We start from the raw sequence: 17,789 nt of genomic DNA, 5'->3' as shown, positions 1-17,789 counted from the left end.
TCGTGAGCATTGGGGACCCTCGGGGACCCGTCCCTGGACTGCCATAGCTTCAGTGCACGAGTATGGGTCTGCAGGGGCAAGCTGCCACAGCTCTGAATCCCCACCCCTGAAGTTGTTGGTTCATTGTGACGTTGAGTCTCGTTTGGTGCCTTTTATACTTAACATCCTGACGGGTCTAGTGTGCGAGTACTAAAACTGCGTTTTACTGTGCTGCCCTTGCTGCTTACACTCTCTCACTCTTGACCCTCCATAAAGCTCCTTTATTTTGATGATCCTTCGTGGCCTTCCTGCATTTTACAGCTGTGGCCTCTCTTTGTTACCTTTGTTCATGTGTGAATTCATATCCTTTCCAAACATTTAGCCTCCTTTTTAATTTATTTTGTTTAATGACCCTGACAACTTTGGTTCCAGTTCATCTGAAACAAACAAACAAAAGACCACAAAAAAAACCCCACCAAAATCCATGTAGCTTAGATTTTTATTTCATTCTTTCTTTATTTTATTTTTCAAATGCAGATTGTATTTTCACAGAGTTGTATTCCGATTTACTCAGCTTGGTTTGTTAAACTGCAGCATTGGTTTTGCTGAGTAGAACTTGGATTGGCTCTTGGTCTAGCGACCAAAAATTGTACCTAGCCTGATACTCAATTTGCAAAGCTTAATTCCACATCCTTAATGTACCTGATAAATATATTGTATGTATGTACAATATCTAATGTTGTTCACATATATACATATATTGTACTTATATAGTTAAATGGCTGGAAACTCTGACCCATAATTGCATTTCTGTTAAATGTTTGTCTAGAGTATGGATTTGGTTTCATTTGTATGAAGTAATATTAGCTGAGCAATTGGTCGCATTTAGTCAAAAAAGTTTTGAATTTAATATTTTTATAGTTTTTCTCCAATAACAAGTGTTTCTACTTTTACAGTTTTTACTGACAATCAGTAAATGCTTTACTGATTTATAAACCAGTAAATTTATAATGAGTAAATTATTTTCTAACTCCTTAAATTTGTAATAAATGTGTTCTTAAAAATTTTTGACAGGCTGGGTATTTTTTTTTTACCCAAAGGAAACTGGATCAGTCGCAAGCCTGGAATGAAAGAGCATTTTTTCCTAAGCAATGCAAATCAAATCCAAATTCTTAAATTTGAAGTCTGTACAGACGTAGCGCTTGGTAGCTACTTCATCAATCCTCCCCAAATTCTGAATTTGACCCCCGAGGACTTGTTAGTGCTGTATAAAATGAGACCGAATGCTAATCTGTGCTTTGCCTTGGCTTTCTGCTCTGTGTTGTCTTGGTGTTTGCGTCTTACCTCTTACGTCTGTGCTGTTTGTTCCCTCCCCTGTTCTCTAATCCTGCCCTCCCCTCCCCTCTGTGCCTCCTCCTCATTGTCCACACTGACCCATCAATCAACCAACAACGCCCCCCCTTTCGTCGTGGTGATCTGCCCTGCTCTGGTTGGTGGCTCCGTGCTTGGGTGGCTGTATGTTGTGCTGGACCAGTTCACCCAAATATGGCCTTCTTGCTGACAGGTATCACTTCTGTGAGAAGTGTTTCACTGAAATCCAGGGGGAGAATGTCACCCTGGGTGATGACCCTTCCCAGCCTCAAACGTAAGTCGCTTCCCTTCTTCTGCATGACACCTTTTTGCCCATGGGAGGGATGGTGTGTAGTCCTCATTTGAGAGCAGAACCCTGGGGCAGGTGGGGATATTCCTGGGGAGGTGCCTGCTCTCTGAATAAGAGGAGATTTTTGCAGTAACAGATGATTAACAGTTGTTGCTGTGTTGGGTCTGTTAGTCTGCCCAACGATGTCACTTGGGTCTGCTCAAGAGCTGCCTGCAGACTGGTTGCAGGGGGTGGGAGGCACTAGATAACCTGGTTGGGGTGGGGGGAATGGAAGCTGTGTCAATAAATGTCACTAATCCATTACCTTTTCAAATTAAAGACTTTGGCTAATCCTGATGTCTCACCTTTTGAAGTACAGCTTTGCTTTATGAAACCAATGGCTTGTCTTTGACCTGACCAGAAAATAACATGCTCAAAGATTTGAGGAATACAAGCTGTTTTGGAAGGTGGCTCCTTTACTGACAATAGCTTCCCTCGTTCTTTGTAATTTTAAGTTTATGTGTATGCTTGGATATCTCTTGTTTTGCTTTTAATTTACACAGAAAGTGAAATGGGAAAGATATTTTCTGTAGCTTAAAATGAAGTGAACTGAATTACTTTCTCTGAATAGACAATAAATAATGGTATGCTTCCTTCTGACATGAAGTTGCTCGTTTGCTGCAACTCAGAAAAGCATGATACTGTCTCAGCATCTGATATAAAGGTACTACTGAGTTTTCATATTAACTCTCTGTCTCTAGAACCATCTCTAAGGATCAGTTTGAAAAGAAGAAAAATGATACACTAGATCCAGAGCCGTAAGTACCAGGCTGTTATTTTTCTTAAGATAATCTCATCCCTCTCACTTGTCCTTTAGCCAACACTTTAGAAATTAGGCAGCGAATAAAGAAGTCTTCCTTTTTCCCCACCTCTGCCCAAACAAGCTGCAGAAACTTCCTCTAGAAAAGCACAACGTACAAACTTGAGATCTACCATTGATAGCCAAGAGAAGAGCGTGAGGCTGTTTTATCATTTGATTGCTTTTTGATTCCTTTTCTCATCATTGCAAATACTAAACAGAGCTCCTTCCCCAGCCCTTTGAAAGGAGGCTGCTGAGGCTCCACAGCCAGTGTTGCAGTCCTGACTGGGAAAACTTGCAACAGTGTCCATCAAAAAAAGAACCTTGATGTATTATTTTGACCAAAAAAACACCCCAACAAACCTACAGTAGACCCATGCAAGCAGAAACAAGCCAATACATGTTTTCTTGGCACAATGATTCACAAATGACTAATTTCTACATTTACAGTAAGTTGAGCAACTATTTAGTCAGCATGTGGTTGTTTTGAAACAATTAAAAATTAGATCTGTAGAGGTAGTGCTGAGCAGAATTCTTTGAAGCTTGGAAAACTCAGAACTCTGCTTAGAAAAGGATAAAAAAGATCCAGAAAAAGTTGTGATTTCACATTTTTTAACTAGTATATTTTACAGTTTTAACTATATATTATTTGCACATGACAATGATAGATATGTAACTTTTCTATATCTATAAAATCTGAAGCTGTTGTAATGAGTTGGGTTTTTTTCTAAATGGACACAAATTGGGCCTGCTGCGGTTGGAAAGTCCTTCTTTCTTGTGGAATTGTGGAAAATTACTTGCCTAACAACAAAAGTGACAGACTGCTGCTTTTTCTTCTCAGGTTTGTTGACTGCAAAGAGTGTGGTCGGAAGATGCACCAGATTTGTGTATTACATTATGATATTATTTGGCCTTCAGGGTAAGATGTTTATTAGGTTTTTACCCTTTGTACAATAAGACCAATGTAGTTAATATAATTAAGACATTCTACCTGTGCTCTTTAATATGCAGTCACTGCCTTTTAAGAACCAGATACAAAAGGACAAAGCCTTTCTAAATAAAATACTTTTTTTTTTGGTGTTTGGGGTCTCATTTCAGTATATTTAGATGAAAATGCATGGAAGCAACTTGTTTGTTTACACAGATTCCTGTGCTTTCTTTCTAACTACTAGACAGTGGAAGCTGGTTGGAGATAAGTGTGTATACTAGAGATCACAAGTGCAGGTGTAACTTCTTGGGAGAATGAAACCAGCTCATAAAGGCTCAAAAATTGAGAGATATAAGCTGTTCAAATCCCCAGAAAAATATATTGTACTTGGACATTTAAATTATGGGTCTTAAGCTACCTAATAACAGGTTAATACTAAGTTTTTTGCTTTCTTTTTTATTCTCAATAGGTTTGTTTGTGATAATTGTCTGAAGAAAACTGGCAGAACACGCAAAGAAAACAAATTCAGTGCTAAAAGTGAGTTTGATATTTCTGCTTTTATCTTCAACTTCCCTCTTGTCCCTGTCACTCCTAGTAGCTTTTTGATTGAGACTTTGTATTGTTGTGATAGTACAGGAACATTTGCAAAATGGGCAGTAGTGTAGCCCAAAGCTTTAGCACCCATCAGAATTCTCATCAACATTTTAAAGCCTCCTCTTCATGTGTTTGTGGTCGATCTTAATGCTGTTTAAGGAATTTTTTCTAAGATTTGAAATAAACAGGGGGGGAACAACAGGAGAAACATGAGGCTGTGTGCACTTTACTGGCTATATTTAGTCATGTTTCCATGTAGTGCTGAAATGTAGTAAATTGCTGCCACCTCTGTGCCCTTCAAATAACATGCAGTAACAAGTTGTGCTGCATTTCAGGTGTACTGGGGCAGTGCCAAGTACTAATGTGTTTGAAGAGCTTCTCTTGCTTCTAGAGCAGCCTGTGGTGTAAGAGCTGTCTGCTGGAATCAGTAACCAACTGCACGATGTGTCTAGATTTTCTTGGAAGTAACCATTGCCATAATATTGAGCAAATGTGAACAAAAACGTGGTAAAAGTTGCCAGGGCCAGTTGTCTCAGTCTCCTCAGTAAACCCTACACAGGCATTCCTTGCATGCACCTAACATCAGAGAATGTTAATTAGGTAACTTTTACTCATGTATGTTTGGAGAGGGGTGTGGAGAATAGGGGCTGGCATTGGAAATGCAGTGTTATGGGTGTGAAGTAGAAAAACAAAGTGAATATAGAAACCAAGAGGGTGATTCAGACACTTGAACAACTGGAATTGGCAGGTACACTCAATTCCACCTTCTTCTTTGGTCTGTGGAAGTCCTGGGCAGTACTTTGTCACACCGTGACTTTGCAAGCCTGAATCTTCCAAAGTGTAATAAGGGAGTGGCTTTGCATTAAATGTGACTTCTTGGTAACTTTGTGTGTGGTTGATTGCATAATAAGAGATTTGAAGGGGGATAATTTGGAGCTGATAGTGCTGTGTGAGACATACTAGGTTACACTAATCAAAGCGGTCTCTGGAGTAACCTGACGCGTGCAAGACAGTATTGTTAAAGAGATTAAAATTAGTCTCATTAAAGGCAGATTAAGATTGTAAGAGGATGTTAATAAAATGATGAAATAAAAATACAGTTTTAGATAACCATTCCAAGTAGATGTCTGTTCTATTATACGCTGATTTTACAGCATATATTGATGTAAATTAGCTCAAAGGAGTGTGAAGTTCTTTGGATGTCTCCAGTTCTGTGACATTCCTTAAAGTTTCAGTAACCAGACATTTAGTTCAAGGTAATGGTTCTGGTCCTTGAGGGTTCTGGACAGGGAAATTATAGTGCTTTTTTTCATTCCAATTGATCTCCTTCTCCTTTCCCTCTTCTTTGGCGTTCTTGTTTTCTTTCTCCCCGTGATACCTGAATCTGTTGGTGGGCTCAGCTCTGGAGATCAGTGCTCCAGTGGAAACACAAGCACAGGGAAAGGAAAGCCTGCTCTTGTTCTCAAAACCTTGGTCTTTCAACTGACCTAAAACCAAACGTGAGCAGTGGAAGTTTGAAACATGAGCATGTTTCCTCTCCTCTCCCACTCCCACCCCATGAAAACCCTTCCTTGCTGAATTGCCATCAGTATTTCTGCATTTTCTCAAGCATGCTGGCACAGCTGCTGGTGACCCAGGTAGCAGGTCCCTCACCCACAAACTATTGCTCAGCTGATGTGGTAACATTCATATTCCTCATGCATATTAAGTAAAATGGGTTATCTTAGCTACATCACAAGTAATCTGCATAAAGCTGACTGATAGCATGCCAAGCATAACCTATAAACAAGGGTACAGCTGGATTATGCTGGGAAATTCCAAACTTTTGAAGTATTTTTCTAAGAAAATCTACAAATATTACTTAACCCGTAGCTAACGCAGAGACATTCAAAGGCAAAAGATATCCTGACAAATAAGTCAACCAAAGTAGCTTCCTGATAAAAAGTCTCAGTAAGCCAGAAGTCTGACTTTCTTCCTCTCTGTCCAATTAGTCATCCAGTAATAAGTGTCTGGGCATTCCTTCTGCAACTAAACTTTGGTACTTAAGCAGCCTGAAAGTTTCTGTGCTGTTTGGTTGACTTGTTTCAAGTTTACTTTGCATTTTTCATTAAGACCTGAGCTTTTATTGAAAGTACCTATGTTAGAAGTGCCCAAGGACCAAAATCCAGTTGCTTTCTAAAAAAATTTGCACGTTCTCACATATCAAAACAGGCAGCTCTGAGATCCTTTCCTTACGGTGCATGTGATCTTAATGCTGCCTGTTTCCTTTATCTTCTTATCTGGTCTTATGTTTGTTTGTTTTTCACATCTTAATGCACTGCAACATAAGGAAGGAAACAGATATCCTTTGGTTGCCTAGCATTGGGAAGATGATAAAATGAGAACAAAACAAGACAGTGGAGTTAACTAAAATGGCTTTCTAAAAATGTACCAACTCGGCTGAAATGGAACCGTTTCTTTTTTCCTCCCCCCCCCTGTTTCTCTTTGGAGAAATCAACACACCAAAATAATACCTTCAGAAAGTATTTGTAAATTTTCTTTCCAATTCTGTGAATTTCCTTTAAAATCAACCAGCTTCTGTTATATATGGAAAGCTCAATACATTGTACTGAGCTGGGAAAGGCCAGTGTATTGGAATTGGTAAAGGGCATAACATATTTTTACTTTAACCTGCCTTTAAATTCAATTATTAGCTCCCAGATAAATGATATTTAGGCTGTTAGAACCACAGAACCTCACTGGACAAGGGGACGGACTTCCTCCCCCCCCCGTTTCTCTTTGGAGAAATCAACACACCAAAATAATACCTTCAGAAAGTATTTGTAAATTTTCTTTCCAATTCTGTGAATTTCCTTTAAAATCAACCAGCTTCTGTTATATATGGAAAGCTCAATACGTTGTACTGAGCTGGGAAAGGCCAGTGTATTGAAATTGGTAAAGGGCATAACATATTTTTTACTTTAACCTGCCTTTAAATTTAATTATTAGCTCCCAGGTAAATGATATTTAGACTGTTAGAACCACAGAACCTCACTGGACAAGGGGACGGACCAAGAGATGTAAAACAAGATCGCTGTGTTTGGCCATTCCTGTAAACTGACTGTAAAATCAAATTTTTAAGTCTATAAACCCCTTTAAGTGAGAGTTTCCTTGGAATACATGTGGCTTTTTTCCCCAGTCTTGCAGCCTAAAATAATTTTTAGCATAGATATTTCACTGCAGCGTTCTGTACGCAAGCTCAGTAGGAAGAAGAACCAACAGCCTTGTGTCAGTAGCCAAATAACAAGTGAAAAATGAAGCAATGGAGAGCTGAAAATCAACTGCATTTTAGTAAAATGAACATCTGTAGTTTGCACAAACATCACTTTGGAAAAGATGGGAGATTGACCATAAAACTGAAGTAGAAATACTAGTTGGTAAAATAAGTATGGCAGGATAAGAGAACAGTCATAAATCTCCAAGTCAAAACTGCCTGTACTTCTGTTTTCTTAATTTAAACCAAAATCTTCATCTTAATTTCTGTAATTTGTTGTGGATTTATTTGAAAACCACCACATCCTATAATACTATAAAAACAGCTATCCCCACAAAAGCTAATTGTGAATGTAAAGAGCAGGAGAGGGGATCTGAACAATACGTGGACTTGAACTTTTAAAGACCTCTATCACTGTGCAAGAACTATTTAAGCTTTATGTGCAGATTACTGTAACTGTTCAATCTAAAAGCTCTCTTGAAAAGAAAAGAGAAGAAAAAGCAATGAAATCTCCATTGAAGTCAAAAGGCTTTTCATTTCTGTTGATTTGCTTTGCTTTGCTTGAAAAGGTGTGGCAGTGAGCCAGATCTATAAAGTGATGTAATCTCTGTCAAACAGCCAGATAGTGGTTTTGTTAGGAGAAAACGTTTGCAGCGTTCATATAATAAGCCTGCAAATTTAAAAATGCTATGGAAAGCTGCCTTTGTTAGTTCACTAACTAAGTAATTTTCCCACTACGCTGCTTTTAGCATCCACAATAGGATGTGAACACTTAAGGCTTGGGTTAAAAAATGGGGATGGTTTTGCTTGTTTAATTTTGGCTGCGTAAATAAAAACATCGAATTGGAGGTAAAACAAAGGAAAAAGCCATCTCCTGTACAGAGCAGCAAGCTGAAACACCCTGAACTTCAGTGGTTCCTCCTGTATTAATGTCTCTGTTGCTGTGTCCTGCCCCTTCTCTTCCAGGGCTACAGACCACACGTTTAGGAAACCATTTGGAAGATAGAGTAAACAAATTTCTGCGGCGACAGAATCACCCTGAAGCTGGAGAGGTCTTCGTCCGAGTGGTAGCAAGTTCAGATAAGACAGTAGAAGTTAAACCAGGAATGAAATCCAGGTTCGTTCTATTAATTACACTAAAAAGGATCTTGATTATATTTTTTCTCTTTTTAGTTATCTAATTTGAAGTCTCCCTGCATAAATATTCCCAAACTGTGCTGATTTGCAGCTTAATCCCTTTGCACGTTTTTTGAAACGTAGGCATGAGTAAGATGGTGAAAGGTAAAAAAAGCAGTATGCAGTAAATGAACTCAGAGGTGAAAATTGTATTTTCAGTGTCTGGGGGGGGTAACAGGGACATCCTGGTTTTGGTTATAATACAATGACTCTGTAGTACTAAATCTGGAGAGAGCATCTGACCACATTTTGGAATTCATGGTTTAGTTTGGAACAGTTGCTGAGATTCAGCTCCTTACTCTTCCTTCATTTTGCTGTGTTTTTCTAAATACTTTAGCTTTCAGAAGTTATTTTTAATTCGCTTCATCACAAATGAAAAGCTTAAAAGGTGGTTTATTCCATGAAGTATTTTGGCTTTAATTTGCCAAGACAGCATTTACATGGCCTCATTTCATCATAATGCATCAGGGTTTCTACTCTGCAACATATTTAAAGGCTTGTGGTTTCTGAGGAGGCTCTTGTACTTGGTGCTTGCCTGTGCACTTGTAACTGTATGGAAATTCTTTCCCTGAGTTTTATAGTAACAAGACTCCCTGTTTTAACACAGCTCTGATCTGACCCTATTTAACTTCTGCATAAACATTTCTACTGAGTTAAAAATAAGGTTGATAAAAATTAAAGAACTTCCTCATTCTGGTAGCACACTGGTTTAATAAATGGATTTTATTGTGGTTTTTTTAACCCCTTCCTTCTGACCACCCTTCCCTTCAGATTTGTGGATTCTGGGGAGATGTCGGAGTCCTTCCCGTACCGTACCAAAGCTCTGTTTGCCTTTGAGGAGATAGATGGAGTTGATGTGTGCTTCTTTGGCATGCACGTCCAGGAGTATGGCTCAGACTGCCCCCCACCCAACACCAGGTACTCTCATTTCTGTGCCTGCTCAGGGAACGTCTTGCTACATTCACTACACTCAAATACAGATGATTGGGAGGGGTGTTTCAGTTCTGTGGCACAAAAAAAGTCCTGCAGAAGACTTGAAAGGAGTCAAGTATCACAACAAAACAAATACCACAACAAAAACACCAAATTTCTTTTGTATTCTGTATTTAATTTTGCCTCTTAATGTATTATCTTACTGCCTAAAAAGAATGCAACCTGTCTTTTATTTTTGAGAGCTGCTTATGGCATGTTACGGAGCTTGAATATGCACTAAAATAATGTCAGCGTGACTTTATCTTTGTTCAGCATGGCTGTTTATAGATGTAGTGTAAGAGTCAGTCCTCAGCAGACAAAACAGAGGATTGTGTGTCCCTCTCTCTGGTCCCCACAGGCGTGTGTACATATCCTACCTAGACAGCATCCACTTCTTCCGCCCCCGCTGCCTCCGAACCGCAGTTTATCATGAAATCCTCATTGGCTATCTGGAGTACGTGAAGAAACTTGGGTGAGTAAGATCTTTGTCAAGAAATATCTTTTTTAATTAGCAATTTTATTTTTTTATCCAGGGTTCCAAGTAGCTTTTCACTCAGGATAGGATCTCTTTCCTTCTGCCCTCTCTGAGTTACGTGGAGCACTTGCTTCTTCTGCAGAGGAGAAATGTGGATTTTATCACTAAAGTGGTGTTTAGGTTGTTAGAGTTCTTAAGCTGACAGCATATCATTCTTTTCATCAGAGGTTCCCTTGGTCTTTAAGCTTTGTTATTCTGTCCTAGACCTTTTCTTAGCACTTGTCTAAACAGAAGTGATTTCCTCAGCATCTGTATTATAAAGAAGAAAAAAAAAAACAGACAGAGCTCTGAATTTATTTGTCAGAGCTAATTGTAAGATGATAGTCAAAATGGTTAATTTTGTTTTTTTTTTCTTGCATGTGAAACACAGGTATGTGACAGGACACATCTGGGCCTGTCCCCCAAGTGAAGGGGATGACTACATTTTTCATTGCCATCCACCTGATCAGAAAATACCCAAGCCCAAACGCTTGCAAGAATGGTATAAGAAGATGCTGGACAAGGCATTTGCTGAGAGAATTATTCATGACTACAAGGTTTGCTGCTGTTTGCTATTAATTTTTATGGGTTTTTCAGTTGAGGGTAGATAATCTTGCTTCGTAATGCCTGAAACTGGTAGTGTTGTACAAGGGGTTTTATTCTCAGGTAGTGTCTTCATTTTCTGAGCTTTTCTGGAGGTTCTGCTTTTCAGACTGAAAACTCCTTTGGTTTGGTTTCTGCATTCAGAACCTGCTTTCACATACTTCTCTGTCACTGCAGTCTCCTAGGTGAGGAAGGATGTACCTTGTTGAGGTTTGTAGAGGTTTTCTTCTGGTGATTGTGGAGGATCAGATGGAATACTGGACCCCACTAGTGTGAAATAAAAAAAAAAAAAAAAGTCTACTTAAAACAGTTTCTTTGCTTGAAGAGAAAAAGGATTATTTTCTGAAAGAATATCACACATGTACCCAAGGAAATAAGCTAGACGTGGCAAAGGTAGCATTTGCCACTGCTTACATACTACATTTACAACAATGGTAGTGATAGTGCTGAAAAAAGAATTGCTGTTTTGATTGAAAGAGAGAGTGGAATAGAACAGTCTATATCAAAGCTTGTCACACAGGTGGTGTAGCAAGGCTAGAAAATCTGTCTTTCCTAATGAGGTGGTCTTGAAATAAGTCCAAAGAAGAAAACTGGCTAGTCTGGTATGTGCTTCTTAAACACAATGCACCTAAAAATCCCCCTGCAGAAGAACTGTACAAAAAACCCTGTTCCTTTCCAGAATACCTGTTCCTCTCAGTGCAGCCCAGTCCTTGTGGCTGGGAGAACCACAGAGCTTCAGCCAGTGCTCAGTGAAGGTCCCGGGCTGCACAGAGTCCCCTCCCCTGCCACAACCAGGCTGGACTAGTCCTGTGTGCAGGAGCTGCCTGGTGCCCTCAGGGGTCCCTCCTGGAGCTGCCAAGGGTACTGCACCCGTGCTGCATGGCCTGGGCATGTGCACTGAGTGTCTGCACACTGCCACATTTCTGAGGGAAGGGGCTGGATGAGACTCATGTGCTGTCACTAGGACAGTTCCTGCTCCTGTCCTAAGCTAAGTGGGGTGGAGGCTTCGTTGTAAGTTGGTGTAGTTAGCAGGGAGGGGTTTCTTCTGCTTACCACAGGTCCCTTAGTCTCTGCCATCATGTCAGGAATATGAACTGATGGCATGATGGAGGTTCAGGAGAGCCTCAGCTAAGACACAACAGAGTGGGCTGTTGCCAGTCCTGCCAGGCCCATTTTTGGGCTGCACCCAGAACAGGGAGACCTGCCAGGAGTGGGGCTCAGGCTGTGAGGGGTGCAGCACTGGATCCTGTCTCTGGTTCTCCCCTCTCTTCTAAATGTTCTTCCTTTAATTATTCTTGCTGTTGTGTGACATGTTTAACAGGACATCTTCAAACAAGCAACAGAGGACAGGCTGACAAGTGCCAAGGAGCTGCCTTACTTTGAAGGTGATTTCTGGCCCAATGTGCTGGAAGAAAGCATTAAGGAGCTGGAGCAGGAGGAGGAGGAAAGGAAAAAGGAAGAAAGTACTGCAGCTAGTGAAACAACAGAGGTGAGTTAACTTAATACCCTGTATTTGCTTCTGGCTCACTTAGCTGACAGTTCATGCTTTAATAGATTAGAGAGTTCACACCCTGTAAATGAGGAAAGCTGGTGGTTCACATCAGGCGTTCCCTTTGACTGCATTTCTGGTTTCCTTCTTGGATAACAAATATACTGATGGATGCTTGTTTGGTTTTTAACAGAATCAGGAGTGAGTTATGCCATTTACGTTAGTGCAGCATCTCTGTTCTCAGAGAAATGTGTTCAGCAACTTTTGGATTGTATCATTACTACTTTTGGTTGTAGTCTTTTGGCTGAGCTTCCAGTTCACACCTTTGCAAATGACCTTCAGTGTCTGCACTTTGAAAGATGCTGTAGTTTTCAAAGCTGAGTGAAGTTTTGCTGTTATTTAAGCAAAAGTACTTGTAGTTTGTGACAGTAGGGGACTGAAATGTAGAAGTATTCATGGCAAATTTGCATTGATGTGAAACTTCGATCCTGATGGTTGTGTTCCTTCAGCACCATTCCCTCTTACTGCATAAAAACAACTAAACAAAAAGTCCTAACAACCCAGTTTTTCAGGGTCCTCACCAGAATTCCATTACTCATTTTTTATTTCTGACTTGATTGTATGTGTAACCAAATGGTCTTAGCACTTTTATACTGTCCCTTCTACCTATGATTTGCAGCAAGGTGTTCTGAAATTTATAGAGTATGAAAACGTGCAGTCCAGCAGATTGAGGTGGAACCAAAAGCTTTACTGGGGGAAATCTGCATTCAGCTGCTGTGGCAGTTTGCATACAGTGTGTATTCCCTGTGATTGATGTGATAGACTTTAATCCAGAAAGTTCAGAAAGTCAGAAAGTTCTTTCTGCTGGCTCCTTCGAAGCTGTAATATAGTTTGTTACTGTGTCTTTTATGGAACCATAAAGTCAATAGTTTCAACAAATACAGCAGTATAAAAGTAACTGAAAGACAACACTTGGGATTTCACTTGCAGTCCTATTCTGCTAAGAGTATCACTTCCAATAAATCATAGCATGTCCTTCCAGAGAAAACACCACTGTCAATCTCTGCATCTGAGGGGGGGAAAAGGATGTTTGAGAAAGCCCAGAGCAGCTACTCCTGGAACTCATACAAGTCCTGTGCCTGAAAGGACACGATGCAGCCTGGACTGTTCCCATCCTGATGTTCCCCCTAATGCCACTGATGTCACTTGGGGTAGTGGGGGAGCACAGTCTGTGTCCAGGTTGCTGAAGGTGTCATCCAAGAATGCAACAAAAAATGTAACAGCGTTGTCTTTGCTGCCTGGGGCAGGAAAAGGAGTGACATGGAAAGCATGAGAACTTCTGCAGCAACCTAAATTTGTTTTGCTTTATGGAGGAAATGGTGCCCAGCAACAGGGATCTCCATGTGTGGGGAATCTTTGCAGTACAGAACCTGTCCATCTTTTCTGGAATTCTTAGCCCTAAACTTTTTATACTTGGAGAGAAAACTTCTTAAAAGTCAAGATGTGCTGCGAGTGTCAGCTAAAAAGTCTAAAGAGGGTGGTAGATATTCAGGTCTTTAAAAAGGTTGTGAAGGGACTTCTGGAATTCTTAGCCCTAAACTTTTTATACTTGGAGAGAAAACTTCTTAAAAGTCAAGATGTGCTGCGAGTGTCAGCTAAAAAGTCTAAAGAGGGTGGTAGATATTCAGAAGGTCTTTAAAAAGGTTCTGAAGGGACAAGGCTCTCTGAGCAACCATGCTGCTGGCATCTTGGAATGGTTTTGTATGGGTCACCAAATGTAAACTTGCTAAAGGTGGAGTAGAAAGCAAATTTAGACTTATACTGTTAGCTAAGTTTCAATCTCTTCTTCCTTTTGGTGTTCAGATGTTAAAGTCTGTGCTGATGAGGAGAGCGTGGCCTGATTCCATCAGGCTGGTGGGATATTTGGGGAGAAGGCAGCAAGGTGGAAACAGAGTAGCTCATTTCTGAATACCTTCAGATCACTTAGAGCCCTGTCTGGTTCCCAGTAAAATAGCAATCTGCATTTCCAAACAGGTATAATCTGAAAGCCCCAAATAAAATTAGTCACAGAAAAACCTCAGATTGAACAGGGAATTCCTGTCTGAGCCTCGTTGATGGAATGGAAGGATGGCAGCAGGCTATATATAGATCTTCTTTCTATAGTTGGACTATTTTTGTTTTCTTGGAATAAATACGTTTGTGGATAAATGCTGTGTGTGTTTGTACATAGTGTTCATGAAACTTCCTTACGTGTGTACATATATATATCAGAGCATTTCAGGAGCTCATTTTTAGTATGACAATAACCAACATTCTGGCAGTTAGGGGATTTTTCCTGAGTGGAGGCTCCCGACGAGGGCTTGGGCTTTGATTTTTCCAAGGACATGAGAAGTCTAAAAGTTATTTCTGTTTTCATGGGTCATCTAAATAGCATCATCTGCTATTTTTTTACTCAGATGTATTCAGTATATGGTCACTGTGGTCTGTGTTGTGTAAACTAGACACAAGTAAAGGTTTAGGGATTTTTTTTTATAGTTTTTTGGAGTTACCTATGCAGCCACAAGTCTTCAAGATTTATTAAATAATAATGTAAATAATGTATTTTCATAGTTCCAGATCTTGCATGTCCTTACCTGCGTAGCAGCCCTAAATTTGTTCAGTAAAACCAAACAAACATTGAATCAGAGCTCAAGCAAGTAAAGTAAGATCCAAATTACTTAATGTATATGCATACTTCAAAAATCTATTTTTAAATGGCGTTTGAATTTCCTGCCAGTTTGGCTTTTGATTTTTTCCTGGAAGATAGGATATATTTAACATAGTGTGGCCGAACTGCAGGGACTGGAACAAAGTTCTGTTGCTGACAGCAGAAGCATTTTGCTTTCAGCTGCAGTGAATAGGAGGGAGCTCTATAAAGCAGTAACATCTTTCCTGTGCGCTTGTTGCAGGGAAGCCAGGGAGACAGCAAAAACGCCAAGAAAAAGAACAACAAAAAAACCAACAAGAATAAGAGTAGCATCAGCAGAGCTAACAAGAAGAAACCCAGCATGCCAAACGTGTCCAATGATCTGTCTCAGAAGCTCTATGCCACTATGGAGAAGCATAAAGAGGTACTGTCAAAATGCACCGTGTAAAGGGAAGGGTTTATCCCCGTAAATCCAGGAGTGATGGAATTCAGGACTGAAAAATGGGGAGGAGTAAAGCCTGTGATTGCACAGGGGTTTTCTTCCGTTGTGTAACAGCCTATTGGAAGGGATTAGCCTAAACTAAGTTAATTAGATAACGTTTGTAGCATACCAGTAGTGCAGCAGAAGGTGAGCTTTTCCCCGACAGGTTCCCTAACCTCCTTGGTGTTTATTCTTTCCCCCACTTATCTGCAGGTCTTTTTTGTGATTCATTTACACGCCGGGCCTGTAATTAACACTCTGCCTCCCATTGTGGACCCTGATCCATTGCTTAGCTGTGATCTGATGGACGGGCGAGATGCCTTCCTCACCTTAGCCAGAGACAAGCACTGGGAGTTCTCCTCGCTGCGCCGGTCCAAGTGGTCCACGCTCTGCATGCTGGTGGAACTCCACACCCAAGGGCAGGACCGCTTCGTCTACACGTGCAATGAGTGCAAGCACCATGTGGAAACAAGGTGGCATTGCACTGTCTGTGAGGTAGGTGTCTGGCACCAGAGACTCCTGCACCTCTCCCGCCTGACAGCCAAGCTTGATTTTTTATCATTTTTTTATTTTTTTCCAAAGTTGTTATAAAATCATTAAGGTTGGAAAAGACCTCTAAGATCATCGAGTCCAACCGTCAACCCAACAGTACCATGATCACTAAACCGAGTCCCCAGGTGCCATGTACACATTTTTTTTGAACCCTCCAGGGATGGTGACTCCAGCAGCTCCCTGAGCAGCCTCTTCCAAAGCCTCACCACTCTGCCAGGAAATAAATTCTTCCTCATATGTAATCGAAACCTCCTCTGGGGCAACTTAAGCTTGTTGTCCTGGGAGAAGAGACCAACCCCCACTCCAGCCTCTTCTCAGGGAGTTGTAGAGAGCAGTGAGGTCTCCCCTCAGCCATCTCCTTCTCCAGACTAAACAACCCCAGGTCCCTCGGCCGCTCCTCATAAGCCACGTTCCCCAGACCCTTCCCCAGCTTCTTTGCTCTTCTCTGGAGCCATTCCAACAAGTTCCTCTAAATTAAGCCTGTCCTGATGAAAGGGCTGCTAAGCTTTAAGGGAAGGTGACTCCCACGGTGGGGTACCTCCTCTTCTGGAATAAGTGCCTTTAGTTTCTCAACACAGAAAACACCAGTACTCTGGAACGGCTCCTGCTGCGTCTTTTATCCCACTGTGGCTCCTCTGCACAAACAAGTTTTAAACTTAATTTTAAAGGACTTTAGGACTGGGTGGTAGGGTGTGACTGCATCAGACTAGTCTGAATCTGGCAGGCAGTAGCTCCTCCACCTGAAGTGGATGTCCAGGAGAGAAGTTAGCACACCTTTATGCAAGTTGTTACACACACGTGGTCCTTCATGGGGTAAGGAGTGCAGCCGGGCACTGGAGAGGAGGTTCCCACAACCCCTCCTCACCATCTCCTCAGCCCAGCAGTAGTGGTTACTGACCCTTCAGATCAAACCAAATAATTGCTTCTTAACCTGGCTCAGTGGTTTTAGTGACCAGTCCTTTCACAGCACGGATCGCTTCCGCTGAACTGTTAGAGAGCAATTGTGCATGGAGTTGTAGCAGTGGGCTTGAGGAGAAGGTGGCCTCTGGTGGCCATGTGATGACCTCTGGCTGTAGCTGAACACAGGAAAAAATTTTAATAAGTACAGCCTAGTTTTTACACTGCAAGTTATTGCCAGGTTTGTGGCAGAAGAGTCGTAATTGATCCCTCCTAGGCAAGCAGTGGACAGGGCTTCTTGAGGCAAGGCTGGAGGAAACGGGTGGTGCACACCAGGGCAATGAAGGGGTGGAAGGAGGCAGGGCCTCTGGGTTTCTCCTGGGTGCTTCTGTGTCAGGGAGTGCCCTTCCTCTGGGAGAAAAAGGACAGGGCAGTGAAAAGGTGTGAGCAGGTGTTCTTGTAAGTGTCTGTCGTGGCATGAAACTCGCATTTGATTTCATGGTTGTTTTGGAGATTAAAGAGGTCCATATTTCAGGGTATTAATGAATCAGTCAGTGATTACACTCAGAATGGCTAAATGGAGAACCAAACCCTGTGGTTTTAGGCAGTGACAATAGATTTGTCTTACTAGATGGAGGTTTTGGTCCTCCTTATGCAGGTACCCTAGTAGACATCACAGAAAAGCCAACAGTCCTGTCATCAAAACAGAGAAACAAAATAAAACCAATTCCTGACAGATTTTTTCATGTAACAAAACGAAGACACGACTCCAGCCCCTCTTTGCAGCATTACCCACCTTGGTCAAGACTCGTGACTGCAGGCTCACTCTGCCAAGGCAGCCAGCATGGCTCCTGCCCCTGGCTGCCCAGCACTCCCTCCCAAAACTCTGCTCCCACTGCCTCCATCTCCTCTGTCCTGTGTGCCAGTGTCCTGCTCTTGTTCTGTGCTCCTCTCTCCTTAGCTGCTCTTCTTAGTGCTCTGCAGACAACTGAACTCGGGGTTTTTCTCTCCTTTCAGGACTACGACCTCTGCATTAACTGCTACAACACTAAGAGCCATGACCACAAGATGGTTAAGTGGGGCCTGGGTCTGGATGATGAGAGCAACAGCCAAGGAGAGCAGCAGTCCAAGAGCCCCCAGGAGTCGCGGCGGCTGAGCATCCAGCGC

The 17,789-nt window shown here is 41.5% G+C and overlaps 1 protein-coding gene across 1 annotated transcript in view; it reads left to right on the top strand.

Moving 5' to 3' along the window:
* Nucleotides 1-17,786, top strand: part of CREBBP (CREB binding protein) — a gene marked incomplete at its 3' end in the record, with an annotated part of 76,083 nt that extends 58,297 nt beyond the window's left edge. The window contains exons 20-31 of the mRNA XM_008936450.1: nucleotides 1,544-1,624; nucleotides 2,380-2,436; nucleotides 3,319-3,396; nucleotides 3,875-3,942; nucleotides 8,219-8,369; nucleotides 9,200-9,346; nucleotides 9,759-9,872; nucleotides 10,306-10,471; nucleotides 11,839-12,006; nucleotides 14,955-15,116; nucleotides 15,387-15,668; nucleotides 17,640-17,786. Of these exons, the coding sequence (XP_008934698.1) occupies nucleotides 1,544-1,624; nucleotides 2,380-2,436; nucleotides 3,319-3,396; nucleotides 3,875-3,942; nucleotides 8,219-8,369; nucleotides 9,200-9,346; nucleotides 9,759-9,872; nucleotides 10,306-10,471; nucleotides 11,839-12,006; nucleotides 14,955-15,116; nucleotides 15,387-15,668; nucleotides 17,640-17,786 (1,621 nt within the window). The remainder of the gene's footprint in view (nucleotides 1-1,543; nucleotides 1,625-2,379; nucleotides 2,437-3,318; nucleotides 3,397-3,874; nucleotides 3,943-8,218; nucleotides 8,370-9,199; nucleotides 9,347-9,758; nucleotides 9,873-10,305; nucleotides 10,472-11,838; nucleotides 12,007-14,954; nucleotides 15,117-15,386; nucleotides 15,669-17,639) is intronic.
* Nucleotides 17,787-17,789: the final 3 nt, after the last annotated feature.

Source organism: Merops nubicus, unplaced genomic scaffold (assembly GCF_000691845.1).
Source record: "Merops nubicus isolate BGI_N331 unplaced genomic scaffold, ASM69184v1 scaffold3033, whole genome shotgun sequence".
NCBI lineage: Eukaryota > Metazoa > Chordata > Aves > Coraciiformes > Meropidae > Merops > Merops nubicus.
The sequence above is the reverse complement of the archived record's forward strand: the minus strand, read 5'-3'. Positions and strand labels throughout refer to the sequence as shown.